Source organism: Bacillus rossius, chromosome 13 (assembly GCF_032445375.1).
Source record: "Bacillus rossius redtenbacheri isolate Brsri chromosome 13, Brsri_v3, whole genome shotgun sequence".
NCBI classification, from domain to species: Eukaryota; Metazoa; Arthropoda; class Insecta; order Phasmatodea; family Bacillidae; genus Bacillus; species Bacillus rossius.
In genome coordinates, this window is record NC_086340.1 from 40362434 (window position 1) to 40383881 (window position 21448).

Consider the following 21448-nt stretch of genomic DNA (forward strand, 5'->3'; position numbering starts at 1 on the left):
TGTTCCCCCCTTCACACTCGCCTCCTGCGACACGCCGTGTTCCCCCTTCACACTCGCCTCCTGCGACACGCCGTGTTCCCCCTTCACACTCGCCTCCTGCGACACGCCGTGTTCCCCCTTCACACTCGCCTCCTGCGACACGCCGTGTTCCCCCTTCACACTCGCCTCCTGCGACACGCCGTGTTCCCCCCTTCACACTCGCCTCCTGCGACACGCCGTGTTCCCCCCTTCACACTCGCCTCCTGCGACACGCCGTGTTCCCCCTTCACACTCGCCTCCTGCGACACGCCGTGTTCCCCCTTCACACTCGCCTCCTGCGACACGCCGTGTTCCCCCCTTCACACTCGCCTCCTGCGACACGCCGTGTTCCCCCCTTCACACTCGCCTCCTGCGACACGCCGTGTTCCCCCCTTCACACTCGCCTCCTGCGACACGCCGTGTTCCCCCTTCACACTCGCCTCCTGCGACACGCCGTGTTCCCCCTTCACACTCGCCTCCTGCGACACGCCGTGTTCCCCCTTCACACTCGCCTCCTGCGACACGCCGTGTTCCCCCCTTCACACTCGCCTCCTGCGACACGCCGTGTTCCCCCCTTCACACTCGCCTCCTGCGACACGCCGTGTTCCCCCTTCACACTCGCCTCCTGCGACACGCCGTGTTCCCCCTTCACACTCGCCTCCTGCGACACGCCGTGTTCCCCCTTCACACTCGCCTCCTGCGACACGCCGTGTTCCCCCTTCACACTCGCCTCCTGCGACACGCCGTGTTCCCCCTTCACACTCGCCTCCTGCGACACGCCGTGTTCCCCCTTCACACTCGCCTCCTGCATTCCACGTGCCGAGCTTCGCTACCGAACATACATTCCTTCATTAAATATTTTATGACTCCATGCTGATGATTTCATTTTTTTTCCATCATCACTTCGGTCTACGAGCTATTTCTGCAAATATATCGTGAACGCTACCTTTTGTCACCAGATTTTTACAAAACGTTCATTGCGGGCTGCAAAATGTCGCTAGTAATTATAATCACAAACACTAGCGTGACCTTCTGACATTATTTGATGTATGTAGAAAATGTCTCGTGACAAAAATTTTAGAAGCATCATAAAATGCAAGTGAACTATCGAGGTAAATATTCAGGAACATCCCTCAAACAAAAGTAGTGACAAGCACAATAAATAGACAACAGGGCGTGTGAGACAGACTTAAGAATTTAATTGTAGCATTATTTACTCGCAGCATTACTCATTGCATTCCTTCCAACCCCTTGTTTGTAAACGAACTTGATTTGTTCGGGGTAACGGGCCAACAGGGAATTTGCCCATTATGAGGTACTGCAGAATCTGAGGTGCGAAATAATTACGACAAAAATACGGGTTACGGTATTGATTTGATATTGATCAATACATGTCAAGGGAAATGTCAGTTTATACTAGCTATTACAGTGCGCTTAAAAATACTAGGCCTTAATTCAAATACTTTAGGAATAGATTTCAAACTCGTTTAGCAATCTACAAAATACCATAACTCATGTTTAATTGTAGTAGTAGTTATAACAGCCATGCATAACTGAAACAACCATTCATTAAATGTATTACGAAAACAAATACAAACAGTCTATGTATTTGAAAAAACCTTGGTTTTTAGTTCCATAATTTGCTGTTTTAAAACTGATAGTAAATAAGCTCGAATTTGAAAATGTTATGATGTTTGGGGGAACTGGAAAAAGAAGGCTGACGGCTGAAGATCATCTGCCCAGAGAGCTGGCTGCCTGGAGTCTGTGTCTGGGTGTGGGGTGAGGACTGGTCAACTGCCCACACACGCATAACACTTGGACGCAGCGTGAAGCCACTTCTCGTCCAGATGATGTCCGTGCCGGGTCCGTGCGACGCCGAGAACATGGCTTGAGCGTGGTGTTTCCATCGTGGCAACAGAGGCAGCGACTGTTTTGGAGACGGCAAGTAGTATGTAAATGTTCCTCCAGGCACAGGGACCAGGGGGTGGAGCCGGGAGCCGAACCACTATCTTGGATTCTGACGTCACGGCGGACATCTTGGATGAGTGTGACCTTGACCTTTTGAGTGGGGCGCTCGATTTAAAGATGGCGGATCCAAAATGGCGGATCCAAAATGGCCGCCAGGGTCAAGGTCAAAGGTCGTCACACTCATCCAAGATGGCCGCCATGACGTCAGAATCCAAGATGGTAGTTCGGCTACCGGCTCCACCCCCTGGTCCCTGTGCCCGGAGGAACATTGACATACTACTACGGCAGTTGCATTTCACACGCATCGACCTTTATCGGCTGTGGTGAAGCACCGCTTCCGCAATGTCTTATGGCCAGTTGCACCACTGGAGTTCAGGTGTGATCTAAGAGTCATAAGCTGGTTCGATCTTCGTCCGACCACACTTCCTGTAGCACCAGTGAGTTGTGAGCGCTGGGCGGGGATCGCAAGGAACTTCGATGTGAAGCGACTCTTGGCTCGGTTCGTGGGAATTCTCGGATCCACGCCGCGCTAGCAGACACACCCGGTAATTTCACTGACTTTATTCAGTTTAATTTAATCAAACGTACACGTTGTTACGAATGTGAACAGGGTCGCGGCGCGCGCAGGTTCGGAGTTGGCTGGCGGCCCCGCACGGCCACTGACGTCATGTGGCCGCCGCAACATGAGACGTGCCGCGCGCGCCTGGTGGATTACAAGTGTCGCCGCTTTCCCCCCTCCCCACGCGGCGCTCTGTCTCAGCAGTGTTTACCTGACACCTGGCAGCTGGCGAGCTGCCGACGCCTTTCTCGAGAATTCTGCCGTCAGGTCGGCGCGGAATGACGCGAAAGGCCCCAGCCGCGCTCGTCACTTCTAGAAGTGGCGCCTGGGACGCCGGCCTTGGAGTTGAGTTCAGTGGAGAGTTATCTACGCGATAGAGCCGCGGGCGCCGCGGAGATCCGGGGCGAGAGACTATCTCGGCGATAGTTGAGTGGCGAGAGTCCCGAGCGAAGTTCCGAGCGAAGCGTCGAGCGGAGCCTCGGCGAAGGGAAGTGCGACGGCGGCGACGGAGGTCCACGAGGGGTGCTGCGGCGAGAGTTGCGCCAGAGGTGCGGCCCAGCGAGGTGTGCGGTGTGTAAAAACGAGTGACTGGGAAATAAACATTTTTAAGTGTAATTGATTATTAGGCATTTTTAGAAGATTATTTGTTAGTGATGTAAATATTGGCAATCAATAAAACTGTGATAGTAAAATATTTAATTGGGCTATCCATTTACGAACCCAGTAGTTTTCTCAAGACGAATTACTATTTCATTTTAATAAATCGTAACAATATTATAGCATTATTTACAATATTTCAGTATCAAATTTTTTACTTATTCTAGTGTTACAGCCTCTTCTCACGAGAAACACCAAATTTTTAATGTTGAAATGCTTAATATTTTATTTCGTCACGATTACTTTCCATATCAAATAGAATATTGCCGACTGCTTCGTTTTGTATTAACTCTTAAACACCAGAATGTGTTTTCAGTCGTTATGAAAATTCAAAAGATGAGGACGCGACTCTTGTGTGCTGCTTGTCTTGTTAACAATCGCATCAACCATTTCTTCGCCGAGTTACAATCGATTGTAGCGACTTCCAACATCGTTCTAACCCACCAATAGAAAAATGCACGTGACATTTCTGCGACACTGCTGCTGCCTGTTGTCGCAGATTGGAAATGTATGAACTACAGTTCACGCGAACAAAGATCGCGTGGTAGCAGTACGTGTTGGCGCAACGTTCAGAGGAATAATTCTCGAATCGTTCTCGGACCAAGATCACCGGATCGCGAATCAAAGGGCAGAGTGATGCAACTGGTCATCAGGGGGTTGCAATGCGGCGCAGTTGATGTACAAAATGACTTCAACTACGTCGCAGCGCACCTTAAGCTGGACTCACAACAATCCTTTTCAACCACCCGTCAGTGACGTCTCCTGCTGCCAATCAGATGTCCTGGAAAAGTCCATACGTCTGTCCGTCAGAACATCACCAAGCTTTAACTTAGGACCGACGGACACACAGGCGGGCGGATGGAATAACCTCCCAAATGTTAGACAGATGCCTATTTTCTGCAACCTTTATTATCTTAAGGTGTTTTTTTACTTCGTTTATTTATTTTGATGATTTCATTAAATAGTTTAAACTTAAATTTAAAAAAAAAAAATACAAATTAAAATATTTTAATAAATATCAGAGCAAAAAAATTATGACTAATTAACCTTTTTAGTGCTTAACTATCATGATCGTCAATCTAATAAATTGTCACCACTATTCAAGCGCGCAGTCAGTTTGGCAACATCAACATGGGAAAGTATTTGACGGAGCTGCGGATCTCTTGACAGGCCACCTTAAGGGGGAATAGGCTCAGCCATCTTGGAATTATCCTTCCTTTTTTTGCTATTTTTATAATTTTTGAGTATTTATCTCAAATTTTTGGCACTATAAAGGGGATAAGTCATATCTCGCAGACATTATATACCTTGTTACAACTACGGGCAACTACAACTGTCATGATGACCACGCCAGTACAACAAGTAGCCGCAGCTGAGTCCCGAGCCATGCGTGGAGGGGTCAAGGGGGCAAGGGGCAGGGCACCTCGGCCAGCTTGCAGGTCTCGAACTCCTGCAGCTGCTTCTGGAAGCCGAAGTTGGGGTTGGCGACGGAGCGGCCCACGCGCACCACCTTCAGGGCCTCCTTCCAGCTGAGGGTCGTCACGCTCATGATGTAGGCCACGGCGACCGTCACGCTGCGCGACATGCCCGCCAGGCTGCAACACATACACCCAGGTGCTCAGTAGCTCAGACACCCAGGTGCTCACTCAGACACCCAGGTGCTCACTCAGACACTCAGGTGCTCAGACACCCAGGTGCTCAGACACTCAGGTGTTAAGACACTCAGACATCCAGGTGCGCAGACACTCAGACACCCAGGTGCTCAGACACTCAGGTACTCAGACACTTAGGTGTTAAGACACTCAGACACCCAGGTGATCAGACACTCAGGTGTTAAGACACTCTGGCATCCAGGTGCTCAGACACTCAGACACCCAGGTGCTCAGACACTCAGGTGCTCAGACACTCAGGTGCTCAGACACTCAGACACCCAGGTGCACAGACACTCAGGTGCTCAGACACTCAGGTGTTAAGACACTCTGGCATCCAGGTGCTCATACACTCAGGTGTTAAGACATTCAGACACCCAGGTGATCAGACACTCGGGTGTTAAGACACTCTGGCATCCAGGTGCTCAGACACTCAGACACCCAGGTGCTCAGACACTCAGACACCCAGGTGATCAGACACTCAGGTGTTAAGACACTCAGACACCCAGGTGATCAGACACTCAGGTGTTAAGACACTCTGGCATCCAGGTGCTCAGACACTCAGACACCCAGGTGCTCAGACACCCAGGTGCTCAGACACTCAGACACCCAGGTGATCAGACACTCAGGTGTTAAGACACTCAGACACCCAGGTGATCAGACACTCAGGTGTTAAGACACTCTGGCATCCAGGTGCTCAGACACTCAGACACCCAGGTGCTCAGACACTCAGACACCCAGGTGATCAGACACTCAGGTGTTAAGACACTCTGGCATCCAGGAGCTCAGACACTCAGACACCCAGGTGCTCAGACACTCAGGTGCTCAGACACTCAGACACCCAGGTGATTAGACACTCAGGTGTTAAGACACTCAGAAACCCAGGTGCTCAGACACTCAGACACCCAGGTGCTCAGACACTCAGGTGCTCAGACATTCAGACACTCAAGACACTCGTGTGCTCAGGCACTCGGTCGCTCAGGCATTCAGGCACGCAGTCTCTCAGGCGCTCAGACACAGTACTTTAGCACTCAGGCACTCAGGCACTATGGTAAGTATGGGCAAGTTTCGCGAGCAAAATCATGTACACATACAGTCTCCCGTAACTCACCTTCAAGCTGAGAACAGTTGATAGGCGAGGAAATCACGGTTTTGAATAAAAAAAACCCAAAATTTAAATTTACATGGTGTAGGCATTTTTTTCAGAAGCTTTTAAATTTACCACCACCAACAAATTATTTGATACTGCAAATGCGCAGTTTTTCTACGCAATCAAAAACAACCACACTATCAATAACATTTCAAAATAAAATTTAACCTGCTATACTTTTGCGGAAAAAAAGAAATTCTTTGCACGTCTTATGCAGCAAAGATTTTTGGTAGGGTAACTTGTACTATTCACGCTGCACATAAAATTTCTTTGCCTAGAAAATTATTATTTTTAATTAGCTATCTTTTAAAATAACTTTCTAAGATAGATCATTTTTTTACAGTTAGTCAAATTCGCCTACTTAAAAGTTTTCCAAAAAAAATTTTTCCCATCTTTGATTTTATTTTGAATTGTTATCAACATTATAGTTTTTTTTAATATATATTTGCGTAGCAAAATTTTTTAGTCAAAGTATAGATATAATAATTTGGTGCAGATTGGGGTCTCACTTCTGGAAAAAAGCCTATAGCTTGAAAATTTCGATATTTTTAAAATTAAGTTGTTTTTATTAAATATACTGGCCTATCGACTGCTCTAGTCTTGATGCATACAATATGTTTCCAGCTCCAGTTCACATGCGCAACTAGACAGGCGCAAGTCACCACACAATGTGTGCTCGGAGCTCTACCGGTGCAGCGCTAGAGGGCTGCTTTCGAGTAAGCGACGTTAACGAGCAGTTCGCAGCAACCGTCATCTGTGCTGCGGATCTCCAGCGAGATACACGGGCGCAGCAATGCAAGCGGAGCACAGAGATTGTACCGAGCACGTTTTGCAAACAAGACGAGATTCCAAATATACGAGAACCTTTCAGCGACCACGCCGACATCTCTCGACAGGCCGACATCTCTCGACAGGGGCTAGCCTACTAATTACAGGAGGAATACAGGTTTTGCAAAGGACTGTCATTATGTCTATTTCTGTCTATTTTCCTAACGCAGCCCTCCAGCGCTTCATCGGTTGAGTGCCGAACATATGGTGACTTATTATCTTTAAAATATTTGTGCAATGGGAGTGCATGACTTGATGTAAGCTTTTGGACATACACCATTGCTAAGCACATGTATGTCTGTAACAACTACAGACATACATGTACTTAGCAATGGTGTAAGTCCAAAAGCTTACATCCAGTCATGGTGACTTGTGCTGGTCTGGTTATTGCCCCCTGACGTGTGCACTCCACACAATTGTTTGAAACAACACGGTACACTGATCCCCTACACCGCAGCATATCTCCGGAGCAATGACCAGACATACACCAGTTGTCCGATGGTTTCGGTGTTTTCCGCGGTCAGTTTGCAACCCTCCACGATCTACTCATCCAGGGGCGCTAACTATTGGACACAAAATAATGGGAAAAAAAAGGGGGGGGGGGGAAGGCCGAGAGTTTTGCGCGTGCCGTGAACCGACACACTTCGTCTCTGGACAGTTTGCCTGCGTGTTGTACACTGCCCATATTTTGGAATACAAGCATGCAATAAGCAGAAAACTTTAACATATAAAGTTTTCCATGAAAAATTATGTTAACTATTATCAACCCCGTTTCACGTTTCGGCTTATGCAACGCAGTGTTTCGCCCTCAGTGAGGAGCTGATTAATTACAATGCACTCTCCCCCCCCCCCCCCCCCCCCCCCGAAACCACGGGGTCAAAGCCCACGTACTCCTCGATCAGAAATTTCACATAAGTGAACTTCATGTTGTTGAAAATTGCTGATTGTTGATTAGTGTTGTGTTCGTGGTCATTGTGACTGAGTTGTCATATCGCAAACCCCCCCCCCCCCCACCAATATTGCAAACAGAAAGGCTAGCGATTTATATTTTAGGCAGGTGGAATCCATATTTTTTCGCAAGTGGTGGAAACATGAGATTGTTTCCCATAAAATAATCATTCCGCCAATGCTACACAAAACCATCTCTTCTCCTATGACATTAACTAATGCCCTCTACGCCAGCGAAAAGTTAAGCCCAATCAATTCCATTCTATTCACGCCCCTTCCCCATGATAGGTAATCAATACGAAAATAAAAGGAAGTATCTTGGCTTCTGGGCTGTAGCCGTTTCCTGAATCAGTAGGTAACTGCTCCCTGATGATGGCGACTGCAATGTCGACCGAAACGTTGGTGAATTATCCGCCAAGGACGCGGCTACAACCCAGAAGCCAAGCTACTTCAGACAATGGCCGTGAAAGCCTGCGAACATTATTTACGAAAAGAAAAGCCAGCGAGTTGCTTTAGTCCAAAATCCTGGCGGCCCTCCTGTTGTGTGCTAGTGACACGTGTCCAACTAAAAGGCTTTCCGCGGCTTTGTACGTGCCGTATAGCCAGATCTCCCAAGCCACACCCTCTGCATGCCTCCAGTCCACACACCATAGCGATTCGGGATGCTCTATTCAATATACAGGTTGTCCTTAAAAGAATGTCCCAGTGTCAATGGTATATTAGGTATTACAGTTTAATTCTGACTATTTACAACGAGTCATAAATCAAATTGAATTTAAACTACCCTAATATTTTGACGTGACGTCTAATAAATCGATGAACGCCGACTGCACGCACGAAAAAGTGTCCCGTTACGCACATTGTTCTGTTACGCTGTGTCCCGTTACGCTCATTGTTCCGTTACGCTGTGTCCCGTTACGCTGTCGGCGAGTGCAGTAATAATAGGTTATGTTACAATTGACTAAAATATTATGGTGATTCATATAATTGAAGATAGATATTTGATTACAGTTTATTTATATGAAAACTTGTTCATAATTATATTTCAACTTTATAGCTAAACGCCAGTTTTTAAAATTAATTACAAGTCATCTACACGTGAACTGTTTCGTCGACTGTTTATAAAGTGAAGTGAAAAGTTAATGTGGTTTTCATTGCTTATTACAACATCAATTTCGGCAATTAAGGTTAATTTAAAAATCTGATTACTAGTATAATTTCAAGTATTAATTCTTTTATTATTAAAATAAAAATGATTAAATTTTATTCATAAAAGTATGCAATCATTTCATCAATGTTTTGTTATGTTGTCACGTTAAACTATCGTCCGTAAACCGACTTTACAGACAACCAATATTTTTTACAAATGTTCAATATATGCACCTTTAGTTATACGTTACACTTACGACCTAAAGTACAATTATTCCCACACTTTGGTTAACACGTCCGGAGTAATTGAAGGAATGTCTTCTTCAATTCTGTCTCTCGGCACGTAGACGCGATCTTTTATAAAACACGAAAGGAAAAAATATGCCAGGCTTTATGTGAGGTGAACGTGGAGGCCAGCGAAAAAGAGCTCTGTCGTCTCGACCATTACCACCACTCCAACGGTCAGGGACTTCGACGTTCAACCACTATCGTACAAAGAGATTCCAACGGGGAGTGGCTTAATTCCTGTTGACTAATAATTTTTACAGGTTCACCCTCTACTAATTGGAGAAAGATCCATTCTTTCGCGCTGCAAGCGAGAAACAACAAGCAAGTATTCGCCAATGCTCTTATCTAAAACTGTGTGAATTACTCTTTATTTATTGTATCCTTGACCCAACACATCACTACACCGCTTACAGTTGATACTATTAAATTGTATAACTGGGAAATTCTTTTATGAATATGTATACAAAAACTCCTTTTTTTATTTTGTAAAGGCAAAAGGTAAGTGTGAGAGTATTATTTCGCGAACCTTTCGAGAATTCCATGTCTTTCTGTGAAATGAAACACACACACACACACACACTCTCTCTCTCTCTCTCTCTCACTCTCACTCTCTCTCTCTCTCTCATATATATTTTTTTTCTCTCGCCACCACAGAGGAAGAGTTTTAGGTGCGTATTTTTTTTTGACTTGGCATCCTATTAGGCCTAATCCACGTATCACTTGCAAGTTTGTTTCGTTCGCTGAAGTTTTATTCCATAAAAGATTTTGAAACTGGTATTCCGCTTCTTTTTTGCAAGCTTGAAGGATTCGAGTGACTTATATTTAATGCACTAACATGTTAGCTCTCACGATACGGCATTTGGCAGAAGTAATTTCCTGAACGGAACAGAAGTCGATTGTAACGGAAATGTGTAATTACGGCGCTGCCACATGTGCAAGTCTCAGAAATCATGAAAATATGGCGGGCACACGAGATTCGTCCGCATATATTCCTTTCGTTAAAATCACTGAATTTACACTCCGCATAAAAACTTTATAGTATAAAACTTTATAGTAGTAAAACTATCCTATAATAAATACCTTATGTTAAAATTTATAGTCGTGCACATCTCAAAATATGTAGCTTTACAAACAGTCAATGATATTTTAAATCGGTACGGTTCGTTTACGAGTTTACCTTTTATAAACAAAAAACAAAGTCGCACTCAGTCGTTATAATACTATTATTGTTATTTTTTCTCACTAATTTAAACTCTGCAAATAAAAGTTTTGAGTATGTGGCCTGCTCATAATTAAAATTGTCTTAAGCTAGTACCTCACATTGAAAGCTTTCCTTGCGAGCTTCCATCGTTGCTGGTATGGAATGAGCTGTGGAATATTTAGTAGTAGAATGGTAGTTTTCACGTAAGTTTTGGTTTTTGGTCGTGAGCATATATCGATGGAAAGTTTTCTACAAAGAGAACATTTTAGGAAATTGTAGTGCAAGCCAAATGATTGCGAGGCGGGCTCCACAGTTGGCTTGAAAGAAAGGTATTTCTTGGAAAGGACTAGCAGAGCCAAGGAACCAAGCAGTGCCGATTAGGCATAGCCTGGTTACACATCAACTGTTCCAAAAATATCAGTCATCGTAATGACACTGGTGCGTGTATCGAAGGGCCATTGCAGAGCCAGATAAGTATAATTCAAACAACAACTTCTCAGGTTAATGAAAAAGAGAAATACTTTACTTGGCCTTCGTAACGGGTGTGTTGTGAGCGCCTGAACTCCCTGGCGATACCACCCGCAACACTCGCAGCTCGTCGCGCTTTTTATTCCCCGCGGCGTTCGCCTCGGCGGCCGTCGGGGATCTTCGGTCTCTCTCGGGAACCTGAGCACATGGCTGTGCTGTTCTCGGCCCCGTGTTCGTTGGTCAGAAGGGGTATGAATACGGGAAGCCTTCATTTCACAGACGAGAGAGCCACACCCGAAGTTTCCCGAAGTTCATGCTAGGTTATTTTTTTCCGTTCTATCTCATTGTATAAACCGGTGTGGCATTAAAATTTGCGGTCTATTAGGATAGGTTAGCTACATTATAAATACTTTAAAACATTGTGAATGGTTGGTTATATTAGGTAAGTATAGCTACATTAAAAATACTGTAAAATCATTTTATGGTTGCTTAGCAAATAACTTTTTAATATGTAGCTATCCAGGGCTAGGAAACCGTTTACATGATTTCACAGTATCTTAACCAAATCAACTGTCCACAATGTTTTACAGTATTTATAATGTAGCTAACCTAACCTAACAGACCATTAGTTATCATGAGTTGTATATTTATTTACAATGAACAAAAAAAAAACCGAAGATGCACGATCGGGCGTTTGGCTCTCTCGTCTGTGAAAAGAAGGCTTCCCGTATAAATATCCTCTTAGAGAGAAGCCACGACATTAGACCATCCAAGGGAGTTCCCCCTCTTTTTTTCCTTCGTAAAGCCAGCACTCTTACCACGGGGTCTTGCCACCCGCGCCCCTACGGGCGTGGATACGCCGTATGCGCGAGCGAGAAAGCCGCTGGAGAGTTGGCTATGACGAGAGTCTGGGGCTACCCATCCTAGCATCACTCAGCTAACCAGACTGTTGACTGTGTATTCAGCCCAGACGTTATCAGTAGAGACACCTGTATTTCGCGATTTCATTTCATGTCAAGGTATTTCACAAAACACTGTAGATTTTTCTAAGAGTCATGGCAAATTGTGAGGGTGCAGCAGTATGGTGACCACATTCTCATTGGCCCCGTCAAGAGCGGGAAGACACCTTTCACCGACCTCAGCCAATAACCACAGGAGAAAAGCTACGGTATTTTGTGAAATACCTTGACACGAAATGTATTCGCGAAATACAGGTGTCCCTAGTTATCAGTGCTGCTGGCGCCTGCGCCGGTCTGCAATCACTTGGGGAGGCCTATACGACCACCACTAGCTGCCCACGCGACAGACGGAAGGCAACGAGACACCACAGCAGATACCTCCGTCCACGACCGCCGCGTCCGAGTCACAACACCACGCCGAAGTCGCCTCCAGAAGATTGGACTTGGATTTCGGCGAGAACCCTCGCAATTCTTATACGCAGAAAATCTTTGATAACTTTTTCGTCGGGATAGGAATTAGAGACGAATTGTGTAGATTCAAGGCAGATGATTACGAGTAACGAAGCGAGTGGTAATTCAGACTCGCGCTACAAGTGTTCTTGCTCGAGGCGTTTATGATGGAGGGCATAGTAGATTTTGACTAACGGTGGCAGCGTATCTGAGGGTAAGGGAAAGGGGGGGGGGGTTATTGCCTGCGGTATTGCAATATTTTACAGCACACGTTTTGCCGACGAAGTGTACTGATACGTCAAGTAAACACCACACATAGCTCATGAGTTCCCGAGACGTAAATGGTCGCAGTGTGTCGTAAACTGTTGACGAATTATCAAAAGAAACCAGCCTTGGATCACCCGACAGCTGCAGCTGCAGGGCAATAGAACCGTCCATTAGGCGATTGGTGCACGGTAAAAAACGGTCACAGGCCCGAAAACAATGAATTTTGTATCATATGACCACTAAAGAGTCTAGATGCCTATGTGGGTGACCGTTACTATGTAGGGAGGTCAGGAGCTTAGTTCCAGCTCGTCAGTGGCGAGATGGCCTTCATACGGGAAGGGTGTCGCTGGTGGTCGCTCTGCGGCCTGCCATCTAGCGGGAACTAACAAAACCTCGAAGGTTGTATCTCGCTCTCCCTCTAACACACAGCCGATAAGGTTCTATCGTGCCCGGAGGAGGGGAAGGTTTATCAGGTTTCTCTTTCACTCATTCTTCGCCATGGGGAGGCGGAATGGATTATTTTTTGTCCGCAACTGCGCAGACGTCATGTGGCCACTCCCGCACTCTTCTCACTCAACTCGCTCATTCTCTCACACTATTTCAATAAATCTTTTCAAATCTTCAACATCAATACTTTAAACCATTGCGCTTCCTACGGATTGATTATATTTCATGCAAGTGCCCGAATTCAGCTGCAAAAAAATAAAACGCGTAGTCAATTTTTTTCTTCAAAAACCTTCCCAAACACTGTGTGTTAAAAAACATTCTGAAAGCCCATTTTTCTAGATAAATGGAAATTCTAAATCACCTACGCCACAAGGAAACATTGTGCTTTAATATTATGTAAAGAAAACACCTCTTAGTTTTATAGTTATGTAAAGGTGGTGTGATATGTTTTAGATGTCGCACCATCTTATCATCCATGTAGAAGAGTTACCCGAAAAGCTAACACGACTATTGCCATGGAAATGGAAATATGTTTAAGGAAATATTTTTCAAATGTTTGTAAACAGTAAACAACATATAAAAAATCTTATAACTGTAAAATTAAAATACAAACAACCCTATAGCAAATTTAATTTCAATATGAAAAAGTCTACAATAATGTTTTACAAGAAACGAAATTGCAATAGCAATACAAAAATATCGCAATTTTGTTACATTGTTAATATATATATTATTTTTAATAAAGGCAATAAAAATGACATACTCAATATTTGGAATACAATAAATACCTTAAGCCCTACATAATTGCTGCGATATTCACAATAAATGCTTTTCTTAAATATAGTAATTAAAAAACATCGTAAATAAATTATGAACATACATATTATGGTGAAGGAAAGTGGACACTATCACACTGAAAAATCTTAGAGGGTAGTTTTCCTCATCTTATTTCTTTCTTTGCGTTTTTGGTCTTGTTCGTTAAAATATTTCATGTTCAAATACTTGATACGCATATACGTTCTTGTCCTGACAAAACAGTATATAACTTCTTCTGGATATTTATTTTCAGTAGTTCCGCAAATAATTTTAGTCAGTGATTCAAAAATCCGCTCTTTTTTGCACAAATTGTTGCCATGAATATTATCAAAACACATTTCAGAGATCTTTATTAATTCAAAAAATTCATTAGTGGGACATTTTAAGTTACCCTTTGATTGTACATGTATTCAGCTATCGTCCTCCGAATTGAAATCCGTAGTGCCAAGGTCAGGATATTTATTTCTGAAACGGTGAGCTATATAGCCAGAAACATATTTCAGCCCTTCAAGAGAAATTTCGTCACTTGAAAGGGGCCTGGCCTCTAAATCTAAGTCTATTTCTTCCATGTCAGCAAGATCTATTTCATTTAAAGGTGATTTCTATTGAAATGTCTTTGTAAAATACAATACATTTCCTTGCACAAAAGTAGTTCTGTAATTTCATTCTGATAAGCACTGTCCTGTTCCATTTCATTTGACGAAAAATCACTTACCAAACACATTTCGTCTGTCTTCTCATCCGTGTTTTCCCGTTCAGCAAAAACTGCTGCAGAATGTTTTCACAATATGTAGTTTATAATTCTGTATTTAAAGTAAATGGGCGACAGATGCGTATTTTATTACATGCTTTATATTAGCTTCACCTGTATGTTTGTTTGTCTGTCCGTCTGTAACTCTTTTGACTAAGAGTGAGTGGCTCGTCGCTGTAAAATGTCCCACCATTTTCATCACGTTCATTAGCCGAGCGGTCTAAGGCGCGCGACTTCTGAGACGTCAGCTTTCGGATTCAGCGATCGTGGATTCTACTCCCGGCCACGCCGAAAAAAAAAAAAAAAAAATTGTTTTTTTTTTTTTCCTGGTAAATTCTAAGATTATATCCATACATCTAAATGTAAATGATTCGGAGAGACTTTACCATTTCTTTGTGACGTTGCAACTCCAAATAGTTATCTCAGATGGTAATAGGTAGTGTCGGTAACTCATTTCCCTATGATAATTATACATAAATATAGTTTAAAAAACTAAAAAAAACATGCTTTTAAAGAATATCAAACTAAAAAGTTAAAAATAAATATAGTTTAAAAAACTAAAGAAACATGCTTTTAAAGATTATCAAACTAAAAAGTTAAAAATAATTTTAAAATTTAATTTATGACAATAGTATATAAGCAATACTAGTATAAATGAGAAAAAAGCATGGGGCGCTTAATATACAAAAAATATGGCACAAAGCGCCTCAAGCTTTTTTTCTCATTTATACTAGTATTGCTTATATACTATTGTCATAAATTAAATTTTAAAATTATTTTTAACTTTTTAGTTTGATAATCTTTAAAAGCATGTTTCTTTAGTTTTTTAAACTATATTTATTGATGTTCCATACCTCTAATATACGGACAGAGAAAAAACCACTCTTAACACATCTTAGTTCAGTTTAACTGTTAACAAATATTTAGGTTAACAGGTCCTATACATATTTCCGAATGTTTTACTGACTGAGTTATACTGGACATTAATTAAATTGATCGCTGATATTTATACTTTTAAACGAAATTTTGAATTTATCATTTTATGTAAACTCTAATGCGTTAAAAAGTGTAACGCAACACTACACACAGGTAGTGATGTCTAGTGCACTGCCCTATGCACATTAGTTAACAAAAAAATAAAATGAAATATTAATTACTGATAAATAATACCTTGATGTCGTGATACAAGTAACACATGCTTATCTGATATTTATCTCAATTAGAATACGAAATAGGAAGATAAAATAATTAACTGATTTTAAGACTGATTTATTACTTACACAGTACAGTGCATTTTGAAGACAAATGGGTCTTAAGAAGCGAAAATCGTACTCGATTAAAGGATGGTATGGTGTTCGGTATATTAAGGTTTCCCTCAAAGTAACGTTTTCAGAATGCTTTTAATATATTAGTTACATCCCAACATAAGTTTAAAACATTTCTCTTAAGAGTGTGCTTCGTAGCATTAAAAAATGTGCCTTAATTATTTTGCAAATTTATCATTGTTATGGTGACGATGTCAGGGGTTTTCGTATTTTTTTTTTTTTTTTAGAAATATAGTACAGTATTAGCAACTACGTTAAGAACTGTTATTTTATTCACACAGAGAAAAGAAATACAAAATGCTAAAATTTGGCGTTTGTCTTTTTATATACTATATAGGTTTGTTATTATATGTGTGTTGTAACATGTATAAAAATGTTAAATATATTCAACAATATTTGGTAATTATATATATTAAAAAACTTTTATGTACGCGACTTGAAACTACGTGAAAGGTTTTCAGTCTATGAAGGCCTATTCTATGATTTTTTTAAAATTATTAATTCTTATACAAACAATTAATAAAATTGGAAGTTTCTTACATTGTCAGTATATGCATAGCATTACAGTTATTCCAAACAATTGTCTACCAGTGTTTACCTAAGGTTTGCATGTTACGTTGGTTCTTCTACTAATACACGTATATTACAAGAGGTTTGTAATAGATTAAATGAGGTAAGTAAGAATTCGTTTTTATAAACGTTGTGTATGAAATTATAAATTTTGAGATGTATAATAACAAAAAGAAGTGCGTTCCGAAGACATATTTCGGTAGTGTTACCCACTGAAACATTATTCCCACTTCAACTCTCTGTAAAAATAAAAGTATGGGGTTGAATGCGTCAAAAGGGGTATAAGTAGTATGTGAATGACGGTCCGAGATCAGGCGCCAGGCGCTGGTGCCGGTGCCGGTGTCCGCCATCTTGGATTGTGACGTCACGGCGGCCATCTTGGATTGTGACGTCACGGCGGCCATCTTGGATAAGCGTAACGTGACACTTTTTCGTGCGTGCAGCCGGCGTAACAGGAACCAGCGTAACGGGACACAGCGTAACGGGACACAGCGTAACGGGACATAACGTAACGGGACAAGTATATCACGGCGTCCATCTTGAATCCGCCATTTTGTATGACGTCATTGTGTGTTCTCGAAAATTCCGGTGATGTGTTTTCCGACATTTTGAATTATGACGTCACCGTTGCAATTTTCGTTACGGCCGCCATCTTTAACTTTTTTATTTATTATCCGATTTTAACGATTTTTTTTAAATTTATAAAAAAATTCACTTAATATAAATTTAATAAATTATTTATAAAAAATTACATAAACGACACGGAGTTCGGAGTCCTCGGTTCGAACCCGACAGAGGCAAAAAAAAATAAAAATGGCGACCGATCCAACCCTCACAGTGGACGCAGGCAGACTGACCCCCACCACTTATGTCAATGCACATATACCATCAGGTAGTATGACATCATGTCCGCCATCTTGAAATTCGGACGCCATCTTGAAAATCTTTATTTATTATCCGATTTTAATGAAAAAAATTCCAAAATTCATCAAAAAATTAACGTATTTGAATTCTGTTTGATTATATCGATGCACGTCCTTGGTTCGATTCCCGACGAGAGTAAACAGTCGATCCTTCCTCCATGAAAGCTACCTAGACTGATCTACCACCACCAATACCAAAGTATATACCGTCAACTGGTATGACATCATGTCCGCCATCTTGTCTTCATCTGCTGGAGACCGCCATCTTGTTTTCGTATGCTAGAGTGTGCCGATACCATGTAGTATAATTATCTGGTCACCACACCTTTGACCTTGACCTTGAAATTTGACCTTGACCTTGAAATTTGACCTTGACCTTGAAATTTGACCTTGACCTTGAAATTTGACCTTGACCTTGAAATTTGACTTTGACCTTGAAATTTGACCTTGACCTTGAAATTTGACCTTGGCCTTGAAATTTGACCTTGACCTTGAAATTTGACCTTGGCCTTGAAATTTGACCTTGACCTTGAAATTTGACCTTGACCTTGAAATTTGACCTTGACCTTTAAATTTGACTTTGACCTTGAAATTTTACTTTGTCCTTGTCGACCATCATGGACCCGACATTTAATGTTCAGTACATGCTACCAGGAGCGACCAACTGCTGGAAAACGTCATCTTGTGTGTGTACTCATATTATAGAGTACATTTACATCTGGTTAATTTTATTTTAACCTGCTACAGTGCAGTAATCATTTATTACCGAGGTGCCCACCGCCATCTTGAAATTCGGACGCCATCTTGAAATCATGTAATAATGTAGCTAGAAAAGCGGGAAAAAATCCAAAATTCATCAAAAAAATCACTCATTAACTTACAAATCGAATCGATGGATCCCTGTCCACGGTTCGATTCTTGACCAGAGACAGTTGTAACTAATTATTAAATAAATGTTAGGTTCTGTTTTCCATTACCTTTCGCGGAGTTTATTAATCATTCACTCTACGAAAATCAACTCAAGTCAATATACCGGACCAACGAATTAAATCAGTGCCGATTAGCCTATTATGAAAGTCTAATTTTTCATTAATCTGAATAACATATAAGCCGTTCATGTACAAAGCCACACATATAGATCAATTGCCTTCAGTCCATGAGACCGAGTCATGTCATTATCAGACGTATAGGCTAGTCATTTCAGGACCACATGACCTTCGTAATCCATCGTGACATTTTTATACATTCTAAAGGACCAAGTAACCTTGTAAAATATTTTAGTAACACCAAGAGGTGATAAACTAGTAAATATTCAATCACTACATTTTGTACTACGCGCAATCAACAAAAAAGGAAGCACCAACAACGAAAAGACAGCACCACCAACGAAAAGGCAGCACATTTGGAAGCACCGACTACGAAAAGGCAGCACATTTGGAAGCACCGACAACGAAAAGGCAGCACATTTGGAAGCACCGACAACGAAAAGGCAGCACCGACAACGAAAAGGCAGCACCGACAACGAAAAGGCAGCACATTTGGAAGCACCGACAACGAAAAGGCAGCACATTTGGAAGCACCGACAACGAAAAGGCAGCAGCGACAACGAAAAGGCAGCACATTTGGAAGCACCGACAACGAAAAGGCAGCACCGACAACGAAAAGGCAGCACATTTGGAAGCACCGACAACGAAAAGGCAGCACCGACAACGAAAAGGCAGCACATTTGGAAGCACCGACAAAGAAAAGGCAGCACCGCCAACGAAAAGGAAGCACATTTGGAAGCACCGACAAAGAAAAGGCAGCACCGCCAACGAAAAGGAAGCACATTTGGAAGCACCGACAACGAAAAGGCAGCACCGCCAAAGAAAAGACAGCACATTTGGAAGCACCGACAACGAAAAGGAAGCCCCATCAACGAAAAGGCCGCACCGCCAACGAAAAGGAAGCACATTTGGAAGCACCGGCAAAGAAAAGGCAGCACCGCCCACGAAAAGGAAGCACATTTGGAAGCACCGATAAAGAAAAGGCAGCACCGCCAACGAAAAGGAAGCACATTTGGAAGCACCGACAACGAAAAGGCAGCACCATCGACGAAAAGGAAGCACATTAATTTGTCATTGACTGCAATATTCATTGGTTCCAATATTCATTGGCTCCAATATTCATTGGCTCCAATATTCAATGGCTCCAATATTCATTGACTCCAATATTCATTGGCTCCATCAGTCATTGACACCTACAGTCTTTTGGTTCCAAAAGTCTTTTGGCCCCAAATATATTAGGCTAGAATTCTTCGAGTCTAAGAGACTATGAGACCACATGGCTACGAGTCTAAAATGATCTAGCTGGTTACGAGTTATACATGGCTTGCGAGGCTACAGAGCTACGAAGTTTCTAGTACACAGGTTTACATGACTGCGAGGATACAGGACTACAAGTCTGCAAGAGTACTTGACTACGAAGGTACTCGTCTACATGACTCCAGTTACCGCATCTGTCTTCGACAGAATTTTCTCTTTTGCTCCAACTGCTCCATCAGCATTATGTTATAAGATTACAAGGCCTCTTGCTTACGTAGCTTCAAGTCTACGAGCCTCCAATGCATCATGACTACGAGACTACGAGCCATGAGGTTACGAGTCTATGCGATTGCGAGTCTTCTAGGTTACGTGATCGCGAGGCTATAGGACTACGAAGCTTCCAGAACGCATGGTTACGAGACTGCGAGGCTACAATTCTACGAGGTCCCAAGACATCCTGGCTACGCGACTACGAGCCATGAGGTTACGAGACTACGTGACTACGAATCTTCAAGTTTACGAGACTGCGAGGCTACAGAGCTACGAAGCCTCTAGTACACAGGTTTACGTGACTGTGAGGATACAGGACTACCAGTCTGCATGAGTACTTGACTACGAAGCTACTCGTCTACAAGGCTACAATTACAGCATCTGTTTTCGTCAGAATTTTCTCTTTTGCTCCAACTGCACCACCAGCATTATGTTATAAGATTACAAGGCCGCTTGCTTATGTAGCTTCAAGTCTACGAGGATACTTGGATACGTAGCTTCAATTCTACGAGGTCCTAAGACTTCATGACTACGCGACTTCGAGCCATGAGGTTACGAGATTACGTGACTACGAATCTTCATGTTTACGAGACTGTGAGGCTACAGAGCTACGAAGCCTCTAGAAAACGAGTTTACGTGACTGCGTGGATACAGGAATACAAGTTTGCATGAGTTCTTGACTACGAAGCTACTCGTCTACAAGGCTCCAATTGACACATCTGTCTTCGATGGAATTTTCTCTTTTGCTACATCTACACCATCAGCATTATGTTATAAGATTACAAAGCTACTTGCTTACGTAGATTCAAGTCTACGAGGCTCCAATACATCATGACTAAGAGACTACGAGCCATGAGGTTACGAGACTATGCGATTGCAAGTCTTCAAGGTTACGTCATCGCGAGGCTATAGGACTACGAAGCTTCCAGAACGCATGGTTACGAGAATGCATGACTAATTGGCCGCATGGCTACGAAACTTTATGTCTCTAACTGACTACAATAGCACTATTCAGTGGTGAGAGTTAATTTATTTCATGCAAAGGTACTTGCTGCAAGCAGTTCCGCTTTTCAACATCAGATGACGTCACGTTTTGCTTGCAGGTAAAATAATATTTATTTATTTTATGCGGGATGCGGGTTGTTCACTATCGATCGCATAAGAAGAATGGCATCGATAGTCTTCAAGGAGAAGGAAGTTCGTCCTTCCTGCTAGTGCTTCTCAGATTTCTCACGGTCCGCCATATTGGATTGCGACGTCACGGCTGCCATCTTGGATGGGTGTGACTTTGACCTTTGACCGAAAAAGCAGGAATGATCGCAAGCACTCGGATTAATCATCAAAATATTGATAAGAATAATCAGGAGCACACGGAGAAAACCATCATAATATTGGCAAGAATAATCAGGAGCACACAGAGAAAAACGACACACGTTTTCTTTGATATCATAAAATTACAGAAAAAAATATTTAAAAATAAAAAT

The 21448-nt window shown here is 42.4% G+C and overlaps 1 protein-coding gene across 1 annotated transcript in view; it reads right to left on the reverse strand.

Annotated features, from left to right (window-relative positions):
* Positions 1–21448, reverse strand: part of LOC134538468 (dual specificity protein phosphatase 22-B) — a 189192-nt gene that overhangs the window by 14183 nt on the left and 153561 nt on the right. Inside the window, exon 4 of the mRNA XM_063379801.1 lies at positions 4626–4797. Coding sequence (XP_063235871.1) covers positions 4626–4797 — 172 coding nt within the window. The remainder of the gene's footprint in view (positions 1–4625; positions 4798–21448) is intronic.